General features: G+C 42.8%; 1 protein-coding gene and 1 long non-coding RNA gene across 2 annotated transcripts in view; one reads left to right on the top strand and one right to left on the bottom strand.

The window, feature by feature from the left end:
• The window catches only part of ARFGEF1 (ADP ribosylation factor guanine nucleotide exchange factor 1), a 100,578-nt gene extending 98,210 nt beyond the window's left edge, over positions 1-2,368 (bottom strand). The window contains exon 1 of the mRNA XM_064442586.1: positions 1,395-2,368. Within this exon, the coding sequence (XP_064298656.1) occupies positions 1,395-1,518 (124 nt within the window). The 5' untranslated portion in view covers positions 1,519-2,368. The remainder of the gene's footprint in view (positions 1-1,394) is intronic.
• LOC135311899 (uncharacterized) lies at positions 1,407-20,592 on the top strand. The gene is made up of 4 exons (XR_010371443.1): positions 1,407-1,480; positions 13,640-13,713; positions 17,772-17,889; positions 20,505-20,592. It is a non-coding gene; the product is annotated as an uncharacterized LOC135311899 (long non-coding RNA).
• Positions 20,593-21,501: the final 909 nt, after the last annotated feature.

The raw sequence follows: 21,501 nt of genomic DNA, 5'->3' as shown, positions 1-21,501 counted from the left end.
AATAAGAAATGTAAGAAAAAAGCTCTTTCCAATCTATTTGAATTATTAAGAAACAAATAGTTGAAATACTGCCATTTCTCCCCCTCCATTTATCAGTCTTTCAGACAAAGAAAACAAGAAAAGGATTGTTCTTGTTTTTAAATCGAAAGTATTACAAAAGACAAATTAATAGAATGACAAAAGAACAGCTTGAAATTACTTGCGTTAGTTTTTAAAACAAACAAGTTTCAGTTTAATATCTCTTCAAACAAACCCATTTAAACAGATATTATTACTGTACAAAATCAAGATAATTATCTCCAAAACCAGAAACAATTACACAAGAATGGGAGGGACATAATCTATTTATGTATTATTTAAATAAAGCAGGCCTTTCTCCAGATGTCTTTCAGTAAATACATCGATATTTTGCCACATAGGTTCATACCCTGCTTGTACTCATCACGCTAGAATTTTAAAGCCCAAGCTGTCCTTTTACACTGCCTGTTACTGAATGCGTACATATGCTCTGTACTATCCGGCCCCGGTAGTTTCCTCACGCTTCTAGACGAGGTGGTGTTGACACAGCTGCACTACAGACCCAACTCCCCTCTGCAGCCCGAAGCACCAGCCCTGCCACGCACGAAGGAAGCCCCCCTTCCCCTGCAGCTATTCCTGTAACAACACAGCTAAGTCTCTCCCTCGCACATCTCCCGCACCACCCTCTCCCCCTCTAGCCTTCCTCCCTACAGGCCTCCGTCCTGACTCTGAAGGGCCACCAGGTCCCGAGGTGGCCTGGTGCCATTGTCTCTCGCTTTCCACCACCCCCGTTCCCTCCCTCCCCCGTCCCTCCTCCCTCACCGCTGCCTGTCACCTGCTCCCTCCCCGCCGGCCGTCTGCTTCCAGGTCAGCTCAGCTCCTCCGTCTCTGCCTATTCATCCTGCTAGCCGGGAGAAGGAGGAGGAGGAAGAAGAGGAGAGCCCGCCGGGCGCCGCAGCGCCCTCACCACCGCTGTCAGCGAGGGGCAGTGCGCGGCGGGGCCGCTCCCGGCCGAGGGGCGAAGCTCTCCCCTCAGCCCAGGGGCGCGCACGCTGCCGGAGGGCCCCGCGCTGACAAGCCGGCTGGCCCCGGCCTCTCTGCGCACCCGCCCCGAGTCTCACACAACCAGGCAGATCCCCCTCTCGATCCCCAAACCTGTGCCGCGGCTCATCCCGCAGCCCCACCTCCCCCCAGCCCTTCCCCTCCGGGCTGCCCCTCATATCCCCAGGGAGGCCCCAAAGCACCTCTTTCCCCCCTCCGCAACACAAACGCACACCAGGCGCTAGGAGAAGGGGGCCCCGGAGCGCACCCCGACCGCCGCCCGCCCCGTTGCGGTCCCCGCCGGCCGCCTCTTCCCGCCCCGGGCTGCGCCTCACCTAGGGCCACCTCGCAGGCTTTGCGCAGCTGGGAGTGATGCGCCTTCTTCACCTCCTTGTCGGCCAGGATCTTCTCCAGGGCCCGGGTCAGGAACATGTTTTTCGTCTTCTTCCCTTCATACATGGGCGCGATCGAGCCGGCAGAGGAGGAGGAGAGGAGGGGAGGGGTGGGGTGGGGAGCGCGGGGCACCGGCCGCTCCCGCCGGGGGAGGGCTGCGAGGGGCCGGGGCAGGCGGCGAGGCCGGGCCGAGGCAGGCGCGGGGGAGAAAAGGGCTCCCTCGGAGGGAGGGCCGCGGCGTCCCGACGCCCGCTCGGAGGCGCCCCCCGAGGGGAGGCTGGGGTGGGCCCGAGCGGCGGCGACAGCCAACCCCCGCCGCTGAGGGAGGACGGAGCCTTCTTCTTCCCTTCTCCTCCCCCCCCCAGCCCCCACTGCGTGTGTGCGCGGACGGCGCCCGCGACGCGCTCAGTCCCCGAGCCGCCCCCGGCCCGCACCCGCCTCCATTAGCAGCAGCAGCAGCGGCGGCAGCAGCAGCGGTGGTAGCGGCAGCAGCAGCGGCAACAACCTGCCCTCGCCATGTTGGAAGGAAGCGACGTCAGGGCCGCAGCCGCACGGCTGCGGAGCGGGAGGAAGCGGCGGCCGTGCCGCGGGCGGAGGGGAGGGAACCGGGCGGGCAGGCGGGGGGGCGCTCGCCTTCTGCCCGCCCCGCGGGCGCGCTACAGGTGGAGTAGACCCGCAGGAGGCAGCGGAGTGGGAGGTACGGAGATGGCCGCTGCCACCTGGGAGCTGGCTGAGGAGGAGGAGGGACAGGGCTTCCCTTCCGGGCCACCAGCGCTAGGAGGGGGAGGAAGGCTACCCCGGGCAGCGCCACCTGCCTCTGAGCGGGGCGGGCTCCGCCGGGGGTAGAGCAAGAGGCTCCCGCGGAGAGGAGTTGCAGGCCCTCTCCCGGCCGCCTCCTCCCCTGACGAGAAGTCTCGCCGCCCGGGGCTCTGCCTCACGGGAGGAGCGAGGGGAGGGCAGCGCTCCGGCGCCCGGGGAGGAGTAAGTGTATTTGGGTGCGGGACGTGACTCGGTCGTCCGCGGCCCTTCCGGGGAGCCGCGCTTCCCTTGAGGCTGCTGCAGCCCCCTGCCCGCGCCCTGCCTGCCCCCCGATCTGGGGGGCTGGATGAACGGTTCACCGGTGTGTGTTCATGGTGCCCTTTCTGCTCGGGTGCCCTTTCCCTACCGCCTTCATCCTCAGCCTTTAAAATGCACTTCTTCCCTGTTGTATGTGCACTAGGAGTACAAAACGTTAAAAAAAAATAAAGTGCACCTTCACTTACAACTAAACAGTGACTTTTGTGTGTAGTTATTTTATTAAATTGTTCGAAATTCTTAGAAAAATGTTGGGGGTTTTTGTTTTTTTTTTTTGTTTTTTTTTTTTTTTTGTTTTTTTTTTTGTGCTTGTGTTCTTTGGCCTTTTTCCCTCCCAGAGTGCTAAGGGGTAATTTCCTCATGTGTGGCTCAGGGCCAAGGAAAGCTCTGCTCGAGTCTGGCTAGCTGGTAAGCGGCAAAAACATAATAGGGCAAGTTTTTGCACTCAAAGGCAGTACACCAGTATTTAAAAGTAGAACGTGGCGCTAACTGAAGCCAGGTCTGCTTTAGAACATTTTTACGTGATACAAAAAAATACTGATTAAGAAATGTGGAAATGAAAGGACTGGATTTCTAGATTTCCTAGAATATAGCCTAGACTTCTGCCCTCAGGCAGAGGGGGACATGGCTATAGCATCAACGTGCAGAAAGCAGACATGGTTGTAGAAATCGGGCCATTTTTGACCTTGGAGGACAGAGGGTCGGTGCATGGGAAGGAGCTTATCCCCAGCTAACTTTTTCTGTCTGTCCTCTATTCCTCTGGTCCTGCTGCATCAAAGAGTCTTCCGAAGTTAATCCTGATCCCTTCCTCGTGGAGAATTTGAGAGTGCCTTGTGTTCTTGACTGTAGAGTTTATTTGAACACCTCTGTTTCTTTGTCTACAACGCAGTGGTTGTAGCTGCATTAATAAAAGTACAGTGATCCCAGCCCCCAAATGAAGAGGCAGCTAATGCTGCCCAGTATTGCTTTAACCAGTTCCCAAATATTATTTTTGCGAAAATGACTTGTTGCCTTATAGGTATCTATATTTGGACTTTTTAAGGAATACCCTGGCATGGAGAATTCTGCTAAAGCTATAGATGAATGCTAGGCCTGACCGTTAGAGCAAAACACTTTGCTGAAATGACTTGATCTGCATCAGGGGCTTTTTCTAGTCACTGTCAGAACCCGCATGCTATTTTATTACCCAGCTGATAAACAGTACTGAAATATTAAGAGGGTACATCTAATCTTAGCCTTATAACAGCTTTGTGAGAGAGTTAGAAGTCATGTCACCAAGCACATTGATTCCTGAAAAAGAATACACAAGGTTTTTTTAATTACCATATTCAGATGGGGTTGGTTTATTTAAAAGACTGCATCTTCAGCAGCACAATTACTAGGCATAATTGAATTATTTCTAGTAATTTATTCAGGTAAAATCCTTTTGCCTATTGGTTAAATCTCATTTTTTTTTATACACAGATGCAAGTTCATAAATTCTGATGTCAAAATGGCTTCTGTCTTTCCAAGCTGCCTGCTAGTGACCACATGGCAACAGTAAGAATTTTCATGGACTTCTTGCTGGTAGTTTTGCGCAAACCACCTGAGTCCAAATTTCCTTAGCCAAGTCAGCTTGCAAGAGTTATTTAGCAAATGGAGTTTGCTATTGATTTTCATGGTCCATTTGGCAGAAATAAACTTGCAATATCATGAAGACAATGGGTATCTGCATGTTAAAAGCACTGAGCACTGCAGTTATCTCTTTTGTTCATATTAACGTCTAACTTCATATGCTTTAGATAAGATGATTTTACATGTAAAATATGTTCTGGTTGAGCATATAGAATTGCTGCTGAAACATCAAGCTACTGGAGGAAAAGACCCATCAAAAAGATACTCAGTTCCATGTCTTTCATTCCTGCTCTAATATGAAAAGACTAAACAACTTGTTTTGTTTTGTTTTGTTTTCATGTGGTTTGAATCTTCAGTTTCTGTTCTCAGGTTCAAACAACTGCTGCTCTTTTCACTCAATTTTTAGCTTGGCACAGCTGGTACATCTACGTGCCAGTCACAAGGCAATCCCTGCCTAAATCCCACAACAGTGTAGAGCTTGTATGTTACCGAAGGACTGCTTTTGAAATTACACAGAAAGATCTTACTATAAATCATCTGTCCAGTAGGTTGACATCCAGTTTCCTTCCAAGAGCTGAGCCAATAAGGATGGAAGTCACAGGGGAACTATGATAAGCATTGGAGATAAAAAGGCAGTCCAGTGCCTTCATTTAGGACCAAGATATGAATGGTGTCCGCTTGTGTGCTGGGTCCCCATGCTTTGAATAGAGCCAGTTGTTAGGAGAGCTTAATTTACTAGGGAAGACATGTATTAAAATAATGTTTGGTCAATTATAAAGAATTTTATGGACTTTGAGGAAGCATTTTGAGAGGAGATTTTGTTACAGGGACTTCATAAGGAGCATGTTCAGCTCTGCTGATTACTTTAAAAGCTGAGGGTTTATCTCAATTGAAAGGAGAACAAGAAAACTCACAAGAAAGAAAGGGTGAATATTTAGAATATTTCTGTCATGCATAGGATCCTAACTAAAGATAGAATCATAGAATCATATAATCCTTTAGGCTGGAAAAGACCATTAAGATCATCGAGTCCAACCGTTAACCTAGCACTGCCAAGTCCATCACTAAACCATGTCCCCAAGCACCACATCCACATGACACTTAAATACCTCTCGGGATGGCGACTCTACCACTTCCCTGGGCAGCCTGTTCCAATGCCTGACAACCCTTTTGGTGAATAAATTTTTCCTAATATCCAATCTAAACCTCCCCTGGCACAGCTTGAGGTATTCCCTCTTGTCCTATCACTTGTTACCTGGCAAAAGAAAGCAACGCCCACCTCGCTACAACCGTCTTTCAGGTAGTTGTAGAGAGTGGGAAGGTCTCCCCTCAGCCTACTTTCTGCCAGGCTGAACAACCCCAGGTCCCTTAGACGCTCCTCATAAAACTTGGGCTCTTGACCCTTCACCAGCTTTGTAGCCCTTCTTTGGACACGCTCCAGCACCTCAATGTCCTTCTTGTACTGAGGGGCCCAAAACTGAACACAATATTTGAGGTGTGGCCTCACCAGTGCCGAGTACAGGGGGACAATCACTTTCCTGCTCCTGCTGGCCACACTATTCCTGATACAAGCCAGGATGCTGTTGGCCTTCTTGGCCACCTGGGCACAGTCCTGGCTCATGTTCAGCCGCTGTCAACGAACACCCCCAGGTCCTTCTCTGCCAGGCAGCTCTCCAGCCACTCCTCCCCAAGCCTGTAGCGTTGCATGGGGTTGTTGTGACCCAAGTGCAGGACCCGACACTTGGCCTTGTTAAACCTCATGCAATTGGCCTCGGCCCATCAATCCAGCCTGTCTGATCCCTCTGTAAAACCTTCCGACCCTCAAGCAGATCAACACTCCCGCCCAACTTGGTGTCGCCTGCGCACTTACTGAGGGTGCGCTCGATCCCCTCATCCAGATCATTGATAAAAATGTTAAACAAAACTGGCCCCAATACTGAGCCCTGGGGAACAGATAGTGCTGTACAACAGTGGTGCCTTGCAAAGAATTCCAAAATGCTTGTTAGATACAGTGATTCTAGTATCTGTATTGTTTTGGTTTCAGCATGCAGATCTCTGCTTTACTGGTAATTGGCATCAGTCAATGGCTGACCCAAGGACTGTAATCCTAGTAGCTGCAGATACCCTGTGTTGTTGCTGGTGAAGTCCTGAAGATGTGGAAAAGGACTGATAATTGGTTTTTCTGCTCAAACCTCTAAGTCTGCAGGCAATGTGTATGGAATATTATTGTTTTGCTGTCAAACCTGAGATATGTTTTCTGACAGACCTAAAACAAACATGTTGGTATGCATGTGCTAAAGCACAAAAGCATCACTGCTTTGTTGGAGCCTTTACATTTAAACATAAAACAGCACAAGAGAAAAGATGTATTTGAGAAACATCCCAAAAACTACTGTCTAGTACTTCTTTATTTACAAGTTAATTGTAGTATTCCAAAAGCTATTTATATTGTTTCATATATTTAAAATGTTTTGAGTGACTATTAGGGGGTTGTTTAGTGAAAAACTGTAGAGAGCTTTCTGTGTGAGAGGGAACGATTAGCACCTGCTTCTGATGGTTTTATGTACAACAGCTGTATGTAGTGCGTGTCTGGAAATGCTGAAAAGCTAGGACTTTTAAGCCTTTGCTCACAACTGACAGTAAAAGGTGACAGTAAGAGTGCAGTTGCATACTTGGAACAAGCTGATGATCTATGGCTGCATTGCCTCCCAAAGGGAATTCTTGCACCTGTATGGGCTCTCACCCCCTTTTTTGTGTTGGTGCAGTCGTGCAACCATGCAGTGAATCAGTTCAGCTCAGCGGTCCAGCCAAAAATCAGCCTTACAAGAAAGTTAGTGTTCAGTGGGATCAGTAAATTGATCAGACTTACCTGCATATTCAGAAACTCCTACCCAGGAAAGGGAGGGTGGAAATGTGGTCAGGGGTGATGAGGAGGGCCAGTCTACTGCTCATGGGGGCACTGTCTTAAATCATCTTGATGAGCTATAAGACAGCACAGTAATAGTTAGACTGTGATCACTTTAAGCTAGAATAAGACAGAACTGCCACTAAAAGAAGCAATCCTTCCTGCTCCTACCTATATATTTCTTGCTTCCTTGGTCAGCATAAGCATTTGCATTGTCATGTTGTGAATGATGTGCTGAATTATATTCAGAATTTAATTAGGTTGAAATTAACCTGACAAGAAACAGAGGATTTTAAATCCAGATATATTCCATATCCTGATTAATCAGGCAACCTCACAAATGTTTGTGTTAGCTCAAGGGAGGGAATAACACAAGGACAGGAACAAGAAAATGGGCAAGAAAAGGGCAGGCTTGCATTTTTGGGCAACCCTACCACTTTATGCCAACGTAAAGTATTGTTTAAACTACTGCTTTTAATATAATTTTCTTCAGTATTTCCCTTGTTCAAGAGACCGCTCAGCCTTGTCTCTTTATGTGACCCCTATATAGGATGGATGGGTCAATAGATAGGACCAGTGTACGAGTGCCAGTGTATGTGATCCTTTAATTGTGGTGGCTCACTTGTTGGCACCTTCTTTAGCTGCAGTTTAGCACTTTGCATTTGCTCCCATTCTGTTTTCATGTACCAGATACAGATAATCAGTGTGTGATGGATCAGGGTCCAGATGGATCCAGCAGATGGGAACCTGGAACAGGAGAGAAGCTGCGATTCTGTTCTGCAACTGCAGGCTAGTTGGTGGAGAAGTTTCCAAGTCTCTTCCTGAATGCATAAGATTTAACAGGTCAGCTGGTGGTGCTTTGTCATGTAATACTGAGGTACAAAGAAGGCATTTTTCTCTGTCCCTTTATGGAGTCCTAGGCCCACCACCCTTGTAAAAATATCCACTGTATCCACTATGCAAAGGATCACAATCTGTCAACCACACTGCAAGAGATATGCTCACTATAAATGTACATTAATATTTTTAAGAAGCTTTGGGGTTTTTTTTTAGATAAATTCAGGAGCTGAAATGAAGAGTTCATAGTCTTTTCGTAGAGTGCGTATTCTAAGAGGTTAAAACAGGCCGCAGTAAATCCACTGCTGCACTGAAGGAACAAAAGGAAATGTTTATTAGCACAGGGAATATGAATCAATAGGTAATTCCTAGGTTGCTTCCAAACAGTTGTACAAAAGTGTATGACACCCTGGGGTGACCAGTAACAAAATAAACATCCATCACTATGAGGAGGCTCTTGCAAGGTGACAAGTTTATTTCTTAAAGCTAATAAGTACAGGCTCTTGCTGTATTGAAATACATTCTCGATACTACAGTGAAGCGAGGATACGTAATCCTAGTAAAGTGTGGTATTTGTCAGTTTGTGACAGGTGCAGGAAAAATGTCAGATAGCAGTGAAGAAAAAAACCCACCTCTTGTGGTTGGTGGAATGAAGTTTTGAATTGTGTCTGGAAACTGTGGAGGATATCAAACATTCCTGGCTGTAGCTTGCATTTGTGTGCTGGAAGCTTATAGCACTGCATTTGCTCCAATGGGATCCTTTTTTGCTAGGAATTTTTTTGTGGGAATACATTTTCTTCTAGCCTATAGGAATTTTCAACTACTTGTTTCAGCATTTTGGTCCTGCTAATAGGTGAATAATTCAGCTCCCAGCTTCCATGGCACTTCAGCATATACCATTCCCTAATATTGTGAATGAAGAAGGAATATAAGTATCCATCTTAAAGACAGAAGGAAATATATTTTTTAAAAATTGGTTATATAGGGGTATTTTTTTAAAGTTTCTTTAGTAGTTTTTCAAACTTGAGGACCTGATTATGGATGTATCGGCCATAACTGGCTGAGAAGGTGACTTTCTGAGATACCCTGTTTGAGAAAAGACTGTTTCCTTTGGGGAATGTAGAAATGAATAGCACATCTTCAGCCTGAACCAGGAACCTGCTATATAGTTATTGTTGTATGTGAGGCTATGCAAATACAAAGGTAAATCCAAGCCAGTATAGTGACTCCTTCATAATGGCAAGTATTTCTGTCTCTGAATACCAGGAGTACAAACTTCTAGTAATTTCCTGAGAGCCTTGCACTGCAAAAGAAAACGTGTGGAGGATGTATGGCAAACGTAGCAACAAGATCAACTGATTTATTGCTTCTCCTAGCCAACTCCAGCAGATAAAATTGCTAAGGAACTGTTATTGGATTTTAAGGAGAAGCTATTGAAGGAGGGGAGCCACAACATGATTGCCCTCTTTCTTGGGAGGTGCTGTCCCTACCATTATGGCTTTCCTACATTACGCTGTGGGTGTGAGCCTGGTTAATTAGTTATCTCCCGAAACACCTGTAATAGGAAGGACTACCATAGCATATGGTTATCCCGAATTCTTAATCTCCAGTTTCAGTTTACAAAATGAGAATATTCTCATTTGTAACAAATTAGAAAAGCAATAAATTTACCAAAAATTATGGCTCTCCTACCTTTAAATCCTAGCTTCAGACTCCTGCAGGTCTTTGTAACTGATGTGACATGACCAGCATAATGCATGCTGAATTGTCTTACAGCTTAGCCATTAAATAGCTGTGCTGGTTTTGGCTGGGGTAGAGTTAATTTTCTTCACAGTAGCTAGTATGGGGCTAGGTTTTGGATTTGTGCTGGAAACAGTGTTGATAACAGAGAGATGTTTTGGTTACAGATGAGCAGTGCTTACAGAGTCAAGGCCTTTTCTGCCTCTCACCCCACCCCACCAGCGAGGAGGCTGGGGGTGGACAAGAAGCTGGGAGGGGACACAGCCAAGACAGCTGACCCCAACTGACCAAAGGGGTCATATGACATCATGCTCAGCATATAAAGCTGGGGGAAGAAGAAGGAATGGGGTGGGGTGTTCAGAGTTATGCTGTTTTGTCTTCCCAAGTAATCGTTACGCATGATGGAGCCCTGCGTTCCTGGAGATGGCTGAACACCTGCCTGTGTAGTGAATGAATTCCGTGTTTTGCTTTGCTTGCACGCACAGCTTTTGCTTTCCCTATTAAGCTGTCTTTATCTGAACCCATGAGTTTTCTCACTTTTACTCTTCCAATTCTCTCCCCCATCCCACCGGTGGGGAGTGAGCAAGCAGCTGTGTGGGGCTTAGTTGCTGGCTGGGGTTAAACCATGACAGTAGCGTAGATATTGGGAGCATGAAGCATTACTTATAACCTAATTTCTACATGACTCTCTTGCCCTTGATCTGAGGTGAATTCAGCATATTGCTTTAGAACTTGTGCATTTTCAAAGGTTTATGCGGATCTCTCAATAAGCTGATAATAACAAGGGCTGGAAATGAAAAGGAACTGAAAAAGTTGAATGGAATTCAGCTGGAGGAAAAATATCACTTTAATCTGTGGGTAGGGTAAGTCAAATGAATAACAAGGATGATTTCCAAGTATTTTAATACCTGTGTTGAAAAGCTTAGACAGAGAGGTCATGAAAGTCATGTGAATTAAGGTGAGAAGCAATGAGATTGGAGCAATAACCACTTTTAACTGCCATGAAGTGATCTTTGAATCTGCCTGATTGTTTCCTCCAGCAACAGGCAGTGCGTTATTTCCTGTCAAAAATGCAATAACAGATATTTCAGCATATATGTTAAAAACTGTACGCTTTGTGGCAGGAATGAAAGATTTTGAATAAGAATAACTAGAAAGATAAAATTGAATGGGAATTGTGGATATTCTTGCCTAGAAGAAAGGCATTAAAGAAGCAGTGTAGTGATTCATTCTAGTACCCCAATTAACTCACTAAGTATTTACTAGATGTGTATTCACTCAAATATCTTTACAAGACATTCTGGTATTCCTATGACAGTTTTAATTTGACTTCCAAGATATTTCTAGTTTCAAGTCAAATGGCAGAGCTGACGTGCCATCTGGATCATTAAAAACTGGACTGACTGGTTCACACAATATACAGGGGATGGTTTCTCATGACTGTCAAAGCTGCTGCTGTCTGGGTTCAGATCCAGGCAGACCTGGAGTGTTTAGTTTTGATATTTGGAAGTGTGTATTGTGAGCTGTTTCTTGCTAAAAGCTGTATAATTTTAGATCTTATAATAGTTATAATTATATAGTTAAATTATAATCCTTATAATTTAGGAGTAGGGACAGTGGCTATCAGAAAATGTTGCTGTGCCACTGGTGGGACTGTTGAGGTACAATTTATAATTGTTTGTAGCTGAGAAGGCCAAACACTAAATGTTGTTGGGCTGGTAAAAATCTCATTTGTCATGGTTTGTGAGACACACAGCAGATAATTCTACAAGGCCAAATTCCTCCAAATCCATAAAGCCATTACTGATTTTTGTGACTGCTTCTCTACTCGATTCCTGACAAATGTGATTTGAGCTAGGTTGTGCTTACCAGTACTGCAACCCTTGCTTAAACAAGGACTCTGTAAAGAGGAGGCTTTGTGCACGGCCCTTATAATAGATACATAATGATACAAGTCAACACTGATGATAATTTTTATGGTGTTTTGTACATGCATGGACCAAACTTGCTTCCTTGGCTAGCTCTGGCACTAGGTACATTGTGCAATAAAAGCTTACTTATATTTAGCAGCCGGTTACTGCAATGGAGCTTGAATTGATCTACTTGTGTTTGTATGGGATGGGCGTCACACCTCTGGATAGCTGCAGGTGTCATCCTTAAAATGCTCACTTGACGAGCCGCTTCTATTCTTTAGTTTGTTCTTCCTTAACTTTTCTTGGATTAAACTCTTGTCAGCAACATTGCTTCTCCTTTGCTCGCCATTTTAGAACAGAAGTAATACATGGGATATTATCGTGTGCAAATGGCGTGAACACAGATGTATGAAGGAAAAAATATGGTACGGTTTTGCAAAATGAAGTGTGTTGGCAGTAAGACCTCTCACATGGATGAGGTCAACCCAAATCTAGATACTTAGAAAACAGAACACTCAGCACGGGCACCTGCAATTTCTGCCTTTTTTGGTGCAGCAGTATGTATGGCACCTGCAAGAGAGCATCCTTAATCTTAAGGCATAGTAGTCCATGGAGAAATATGTAAAAGAGGACAGACGATTGTGTATAATTTCAAAATAGTAATTTGAGGCGTTTGTATCACAAAATGCGAGACCCCACCAGAATTCTCCTCAAGTTTATGGAGGTCTAAATTACTGGTTTCGTATCTTTTCATTGTAGTGCTGGATCAAAGGTAGAAGATTAAAATCCAAATTGCCTTAAATTCACAGTGTACCCTATAAGAATGAGGTTGTGTCCTTCAAAATAGGTGTGAACTCTCTGTGGAAGCTAACTGTGCTCTGTCTTAAAAATCCGAGAGATCACAACAATGTCTTACAAGCAGGCTTTGCATATTTGTGCACATTTGGTAAATGTGGTCACCGTGTGAAATACAATATTAAAACATTTTGGTGTATTTGCAAACCTAAATGTTGTCACAATAATTGCAAACATTAATTTATTTTAAAAAATCACAGAGCACAGAAATCTGTAGTCACTATTTCTATGCATAAATTCTGAGGTTATTTTTACTATGTCATTTACTACAAAGCATTTAGTTCACTCATACAATTCTAATAAATGTCTTACCACTGAGTTATGACTGCATTTTGTTTTTCTTACTCATAAAAAGCTCAGAGAGGATTTTCTTTCTAATGAAGGTATTGGCTTTTATAAGAACAAGATTGCTTTCTGCAGTGGGAAGCTGAAGAGGCTATAGCTTACCTTGAATATTTGTTTGCTAGTCTCCATTACTGATCATAGTCTCAATTACTGATGATGTGCATCAAACATGAAGTTCTTACACATTCTTATAAAAACAACATTTTTACCTTAAATTCAAGAGGTGCTTTAAACTCAGTAGCCTTTAAATATCACATAATGCCTGCTAGAAGCAGGTAAAAGATTTCATTAACACTTAAAGGGGCATCTCCTATGGATTCTGCAGGCAGCTGGCAGCCAGTCAGCTGCTGGGGTAAAATCCATAGGGTCTTACCAACCTTGGAATTTGCTGTTTTCAGTGACAGATTTGGAACTGCCCTATGACAGACTTTGAATACTTTACATTGCTCAATTATTCATGTATGTGTTGTGTCTTTGGTATATTCTGTATGCTGTATAGCAGCATTTGTTTAACTTATAAAAAATCTGTCCAGGAAAAAAGAAGAAAAACAATGCATCGAGCAGCTAACTCAAAGTTAGATAGCTAATTGTTATTTAAGGGGGGTTGGCTCCCTCTCCAGCAAACTACAAGGACAAGAAATGAAATGTGATTGTAGAGTAACAAAAATAACTGGCAGGATTAAAACAGACATGAGAGAGAGGGACAGAAAAGGAGAAGCATTCATGGTCCACAGCACCTGAAAGACGTCAGGCTTCACTTGGGGTAGCTGAAGAAATTAGGTCTGCTGGAATTATAGTTGAAGTTACATGACACAAATATATGTAGGCAGTTTGCTGATTATGTGTACATTATTTTCTATTAGACAAATATTTGCAGCTAAAATAAATAACGTTTATTTTTAAGAAGGCTGTTTGTTCCCTGAATGCCCCACATGCGAGGAAGAACTTCAGGCATCTGAATACAGCCAGAGCTGCTAGGTAAGCATGGTTGATGTACTGGAAGTTAAAAGACGTGTCTCATCCTAGGGTGGAATTTGTCTTGATGAATTTTAACAGTTATAAAACTAGGCACCTAGTCTAAACTGTCATCTGGACTTCTGCTATGCAGAAAGACAAACATCTAATGAGTAACTAATGTGGTACCTGTGGTGCACCAAGTCTAAGATAGATGTGACCTGTCATCCTTTATTCTTTTCTACCAGCTACAGAGGGAATCAAGTACATTTAGTTTAGATGAATGGCTTTCATATAGTTGAGGTCAGATTAATTAAATCCCACCTCCGGAGCAGAAGGACTGAAGTCTCCTCCCACCCAGGTGAAAGTTGAGTCCTGCCACCCCAGGGCATGAATAAAGATAAAACGAAGGTGAATGGCACCATCAGTAAGCCTGTAACTCTTAACACCTCCTTGTTCCTTAGTACCCTGCATTACTATCCCCCAGGAGGAGGTATGAGGATCACCTGGGTTTTTTCCAGGCATGAAAGAATGGGAGGGTTTACTGGAATATCTCAGAAATCTCAAGGAATGCTTTTGGCTGTATTATTGCCAGTTGTTGTCAATATGCTGAATAATAGTGATTGAGCTGTTAAAGGTTTGGAACTTTTTCAAGGTGGTGTATATAATTGTCAGGGAACAGCTAAGGTGAAGCACAGAGAGGTTTGTAATTGATGCGTATGAGCCTTGATAAGTAATACTCTTTTGTATAAGAAAGAAATTTGCAGAGTTTAAAAAGTATTATTTATTTATTGTTCCCTTTTTAAAAGATATATAGTAGGCAAATAGACTGACTCTGGCTGTGTTAAAATAATTTCCCACACTGAATGGCAAGTAAAATGATACATATCCAGTAGTTTTCCCTTTCATTGCAGCCTTGACTTCTGTACTCCAGTGAATTTGAGCATAAAGTGTGGTTTAAATAGATACACGTTGTCAAGATTTAGTGAAGCCTAGGAGAGCCTTTCTTGGAAACATTCCCATATAATTCTCATCTCCTGGGTTCCAGTACTGCTTTTTGCTTAGAATTTATTGCACGTCTTTAATTTCATACTGTATATTGGCGGTACTGCAACTTTATCATTTTCAGCTATGGTATCAATCTGTTCTTGAAAAGCTGTGTACTTATGAAATTCATTGCAATGCAGAAGAATAGAGAAAAATCATCATTACGTGGCATTATGGATGTCTAATGAAAAGTAGAAGAAGAAATGCACTTCTACCATGCAAAGAGATCAATATTTTGATGAATTTTTTGACAAGGGAGGCTTTCCATAAAGGAAGCTAATCTTAATCCTCTTTACCTTTTGGTCCCCAGTATCTTGCAGCAGATATATGGTGCTTTTTACATTTATACTTGTTCCCTTGTGGAAATATGACCCAAATATAATGCAGATGACTTCTGCTACCTCTGTGTGGAATCTGCTTCTCTGCTTCTTCACACACCAGATACCCATCCGGTTTTGCTGTGTTAGGCTTTATCCATGCGTACAGCTGGAGAGGTGGAGATAAAGGTGCCAAATTGCATGGAGTGGGAAACTCGGTAATTGCCAGGGAAGGTAGTGAGCGTTACTAGATACCTTTAGCTCTTTGCTAATATCCACATACACTAAAAATTAATGATGTCACAGGGCTCCTGAATGTTAATTAACATTGTTCCCATGGGAGTGCTCCAAAGGCAGGTAATTTTTTAGGTAAGAGAAGCTTGATTGTGGGTTCTGACACCACCAGATGAACAGAAGAGTGATTCTCTTGATTTTAGTGTCCCTTTGGTCTTCTCTGCTTGTTACTTTTAGAAATAATCCCAGCAGTATCTGTTTACTTACTCAGGGTGAAGATATTTTTATACTTCTCACCGAGCGTCATTCAATCTAAAATGATTAGTCTCTGCTTGTTTGCCAATTTTTTTCTAACTTTTGTTCTTCCAACTGTTTGTTTAGTCAGACAGCCGTTTGCTCTCCCAGCAGGCCATCTGACCCAGCAGTTCTCTAATTATTCAACACATTAACGTTATTCAACATTATTTCCTTTCATCTTTCTTAAGTATTGGTGCTTCAGTGATTTTAGTCCTGGTTAAAAAAATAAGCCTTTTTATACTAGTCAAAGTAACCTCCTCTGCTCTTAGGGCCTAGAGTCTTGCTGTTTAATTTGGACTTTCTCCTCTACTCTATCTTAGACTTCTGTCCTTTGCCTATATTTTTAGTCCTGATACTAAATGAAAATGGAAAACATGCTCCAGTGTTCCACCTTTGGTCTGTGTGTTCAGAATTAGAGTATGAAGATGATACCCACTATAGTTATTATGGGTTTGGATAAAACTTTTAATAAATCATTTGTCTTCCGGGATTATTCCCCTTCCCCCCGCCCCGTACATATGAACCGTTAGTTTTCAGCAGAATGAAAATAACTGAATCCAAAAAGAAATTTTTCAGAAAACAGCTTCTTCTGTGTCCTTCAATAGACACCTAACTGGGGGGGAGTCATTCTTGTGTCTATTCAGGCTTTAACACTGATGGTTTGCTTAGGATTCTCGAAAAGGCAAAAGCAAAGATCAGGGTGGTGATCCCAGTAATTTTAAATAATGCTGTTTCTGGTGGGCTGGGTGACAGTGGGTCTGGAGCCGGGCACACCAGTGAAGGAGCCCTTCTCCATGTGCCATGCAGAGGACTATGAAATGAGCAGGGACCTCCCTTTCTCTGTTAAAACTCTGATACAGACTTTAATGTTTTTGTGAGAAGTGCAGTCCTGACAGCTGTGTAAACATCATGTTCCTACGCTCAGCTCAAGAGGAGAGAGCTGTAGACGAGCTTCCCAACGTTCATTAGCCAGTCTGCATCAGAACTGCTCTCTGAAGAGTAGCCCTGTCTTCTGAAATGTTTGCTGGGAGGTCTCTGCTGAGACATCTCCTGAAGATAGCACTTAGCCGCAGTGTTGGTAGCTGTGTGTTTGACTCCCTAAACAGCCTTCAGCATGACAGCAGCTTCAGATTATTTTGACCTCAGCTTCTCAGAAAAGAAACCTCATTAAAATAATCGCCATAGCTTTAATAGAAAATCTTTAAAATGTATAAGAAAAGGTTTGGGGTTTTGTTTGTTTGTTTGTTTGTTTTTGCCTTTGGTCAATATGGGCAGTGGTATAGGGCCTTCTTCATAACCCACAAGGTAATGAAGGCTTTCTGGGATGCAGTCCACGTTGGGAGCTGAGGGTATAGGGGGTTCTTACAGCCTCTGCCCTAAATGTTTACAATAGCAAAACCCAACCTCTCAGCTCTCTACAGTGCAACACACGAAGGACTTGACCCATGGTCTGAGCTTGTAGGTGGTATGCTAATGGTAGTAGCGGATAACCCACAGGAATACGCTACAGCAGTCCTAGGAGGAGAACTTCCTGGGTTTCACCAGTGAAATAGCGTTGGGGACTTCTAGGGAACTGGCCAAATGAGCTGAACTTGTGTGTGCTTACACCAGGCAGAGGAGAGATGCTGAACACATGCTGCCTGCTATCAGCAGCCCTGTGGTTGCCAAGAATTGCAGCTACACCATTACGTAAACCATCACACAGTACACATTGTGCAGACAGACATCTTGTTTGTGTGTGAATGGATGTGCGTAGGTATGTGGGGAAGTTCACATATTTTAACAGGTTCATGACTTAAAATTAGTACCAAAAGTTAGGCACTTTTATAGCCTGAAGTCGTCACCGACAGACAGTATTCACTTTTTTGAAATGAAGGAAGAGAAGTGGAGATGAATGCAGCATGATATAGCAAATTTATCTGTTAGATAAGGCTCGAGTGTATTTTGCCTTTTTGACAGATTCTGTGCTAACAAGGGCAAAGAGCAGCTCTGGTTCTCCTACCACACTAGCAGGTCTTTCACTTGTTTAACCCTTAGAAAACTGGCTGGCTCCTAGGAAAATAACAATACATCATTCCAAACCGTACTAAGTTCTGTGTATGTGATAATTTAATTCAAACAGAGTAAAGCGATTAGTCTGTATAAAGAACTTAAAATATAACAAGTTGCTTTTTTTTTTTTAAGTAGCTATTTCTAGCTCATTAAGCACAGAAGAACCCTTTACGCTCAGCTTTTTGACTGCACTCCTTCAATTCAGCCCAAGTGACCCAGAAACAAAGTGAAATGAAACAAGGGAAATGAAACAGTAAGTAGATCAGTCATTTCTCCTCAGCTTTTCAGGCTGCTATACTGTTTTTTTCAGTTATGACATGCTGAAAACAATAAGCCACCTGAAAACTCTGACTGTGATTTTAACAGATGCATTATTTTCAAGAAAATGGAAAATTCTGTTACAAAATGAAACTTTCTCAAACTCTTTTTTGTGTATATATCTTCAGACCTAACTTGATATTCTGCTCAGAACTGGTAAAAGAGAAAAAGGGTTCATTATTTGTTTAAAAAAAGCGATGGCCCTCCCAGCATCGAGCCATCTTGGCATGCGGATATAGCCTGGCACACAGCAGTCAGCACGAAAGACTAAAACACCTGCTTGCAGTCATACCACAATATTTATTTCAGAAGCAGTTATCTATTACTTGAGATAAAGTATATGCTCCTACAGACCTGGGGGTAGTTTAAAGTATTTCATTGTTATGGCTATTCTGCCACATGTCTTTTCAATAGCGCTGAGCGGTGCTAAGGTGGCTGGACTCTAAGAGCAGGCAGGACAGATGAAATACATTACCCCACATCTTTATGGCAATGGATGGATTTTCTTTGTCGCAGGCAAAGTGCACTTTCTGCATGGCTGGGGACAGTGGCAGATTTTTTTAATTAACATTTGAATCTATTATTTATGAGTGCATTCCCTGATGTGTAAATCTAAGGGCAAGCCCTGCCATGCTTGAGTCGGTCTCTCAGGAGAGGGCTCAAAAGGATCTGCAAGTGGAGAGAGCTGAGACTTTCTGCTTGATCACTCCTGCCTGTCAGGCAAGGACAAGCATTCAGGAGCTAAAGATTTGCCTATTCTAAATGTCCTTGCCCCAAACATCGTTTGCTAAGGAGAACCATGTGTTAGCTCACTGCTCTGGAGTCACTCTAGTTATCCCAAATTTGCAGATATTAACAGAAGACCTTGCTGTTAAGGCATGCCTTTTTGACACCACATGCAGCCTAAGGCTGTGAATTTCCAACAAGCAGCTCCACCAGTGCATTGTGCTTAGGGCGACAGGCACATTCAGCTGAGGACTGTGAAAACCACTCTGGAGTTGTTCACCTTCCTCCAGGACAGACCCGCCAACAGCATCAGTACTCCTGACTTCGTGGTGCTGATAGAGCTTGAAAGCCTATCGATGCAGTCAGCAGCAAGAGGTGGTTCTCTCTGCACCCAACTTTCCTCCTACACGGTGAAGGAGGAAGCAATTACAGCTGTTTGGACCTTAATTTTTTTATCCTGAATGAGTATGAGAATTGGGCATACATTAAGCATACCAAATGGCCTGTGTTTTCCGTGGACAGAAGACACTTAAATTTACAAGCCAGAAAAGGTATTTTGTGTGGTAAGGGTTTAAAAAATGTTTTTAAAGAAGTATAGCTAATGCCACAGGGTTTATATTTAAAAAGTCTCCCTGTAATTTATTTGAAATTCTGTTCTCTTGCCCTGTTTTCTACAGCAGAGGGGTAGTTGTATCTCTACACATCTGAGATATTATTCTGGTCTTTTACCAACACTTAAGAACTGCATGAAAAGGTAACATCTGGCTTTTAGGCACAGAAGTCAAAAACATGATGTCATTATGTGTGAGACTAACATTATTTAACAATGAATGTGACTGCTATATAACAGCAAACTATGGAAATGATATAGTAGTTTCGCACATCCAAAGGGCTTACAAAAATACTTATTACTCTACCCATGCTGCTGAATATCTAATTCTTTGAGTGGTACCATTAAATTGAATGTAAACATTAAAAGGGAAGGGATTGTTTAACATGAATAAACTAGAACAGTTGAATAGTAACTTATTTTTGGTAGGAAATAGAATGCTTTCTTCCCAACCTTAAGAATTAGATGCAGTCTTTTCAGTAAAGTTATTTTGCGCAGTTCTCAAGTAGGCAGTGCAGTCTGCACACTGCAATTTGTTATAGACAAGCTGCCTGGCACCGGATGTTTTGAAGTAAATGCATGTTGGCATTCGAGGTCATTTGGACTCTTTCTATTTAAATTTCAGAATTTTCAAAAAAGAATTGCAGTTTTCTGTAGCCTTTACATGTTATATGAGTGACCAAATACATTGGCCTTTTTGAAGCAACTTCTGAAAACACACAGGGAGCTTCACCCACCAGCTGTACTCTTTCTTCAAGGTTTGCAACCAAACTCAATACCTTTTTTTGACTTCCAAAGGCCAACTTTTTATCAATTTATGAATGATGAGTCAAGGTAATTTGGGATAATTGTTTTGTTGTTGGGAAGGGTGACTTGAGGTATAGGCCTGTTTCCTTCACATTAATTAAGCTCAGGGTTTTGTTTATAAAAAATAAAAGCTACCAAAAAAAAACCCCAAAAGAGATGTTCATGAAAGCTTGTCTGAGCACTTTTTCCAAGTTACAGAAGTGGTTATAGTTATTCTGTCAATGATCAATGGAAGTGTAACTCCTGGTTTTTACATAATCATCATATATGTGATTTTGACTGCTGGGTTAATAACCAGTATTTTGCTGTTCACGTACTTTTTATTGTGTTGAATGATAAACTATACCTGTGATCATAAAATAAATTCACTCTTCTCAAAACCAGTTATTGATTCTGTTGCCCTGTAGGCAATAAAGACTGCTGAAGAGAAGTACAAAGGGAAGAGAAGTAAGCAATTATGGAGATTAAAAAGACCTGCTCAGAGAATTAACATTTGTAAGTCACAAAGTTCTATATCCAAATAGCTGATTTCCAGTAGTTCTTTCCTTAGGGTAAACTACTCTATTTAGAATCACTCTTGCCAATAAATTGTCTTACAAATTCTTAATTCAGGAAATAGGGTTTGTTCTTTTCTAGTGATGGTCTTTCTGATCAGTGTCAGTGACCCTGAAATTAAAGGGCTCAGAGACTGTTTACGCTTGTATTCAGCTATGGGGCACTAAAGTACCCTGCGCAGGTCTTCAAAATTCAGCTCAAGGTTTTCAGTTGCACACAATACATGGTATTCAGGCTGAGTCCATCCAAATACCAGGATGTAGCTTTACTCATGGACTGTTTTTGGTATCAAGTACTTCTAAATGTCAAAGCTTCTTAGATAAATGTAAGAATACTTGCAATTATTCCTGTACAAGAAGGTCAACTAGATCTACAATGTTAGGTCCTTTTAGAAACCAAAAGAGGATTTTTGTTGTTTTTTTCCCTTTCTTGCTCCAAGAGTTCAATTATTTTTCAGTACCAGTGGAGATGTGATAGTATGAAGATAAAGCTGAAATGTTTCATATGACGAACTGTTGTACTACAAGCAGGAATCAAACCATCACATCTGAAACTGGTTTCTCCCGGCCCATACTTTGAAAGGTTTGTACTGTGCAATCCAGAGGTAAATTTGCCTCATGCTGATTAGGCATTTCTCGTTAGGCATTCCCTTCTGTCCTTCACTTCAGTCTCTTATGTCCTTTTAGTAGTTCAATCTTGTCACCTAAATCCAGAATAACTCACAATAATTGGTGCTAGTATTTAATTTACACCAATATCAAGGTCAAGAATCTGTGCATAGCAAATGACAGTTACTACTATCTTAGAAATATTTAAAGATTATGGTCATATTCAACTAGAAATGACTAG

This window comes from Phalacrocorax carbo, chromosome 2 (genome assembly GCF_963921805.1).
Source record: "Phalacrocorax carbo chromosome 2, bPhaCar2.1, whole genome shotgun sequence".
In the NCBI taxonomy this organism is placed as follows: domain Eukaryota; kingdom Metazoa; phylum Chordata; class Aves; order Suliformes; family Phalacrocoracidae; genus Phalacrocorax; species Phalacrocorax carbo.
This window is presented reverse-complemented; position numbering and strand designations above follow the sequence as displayed.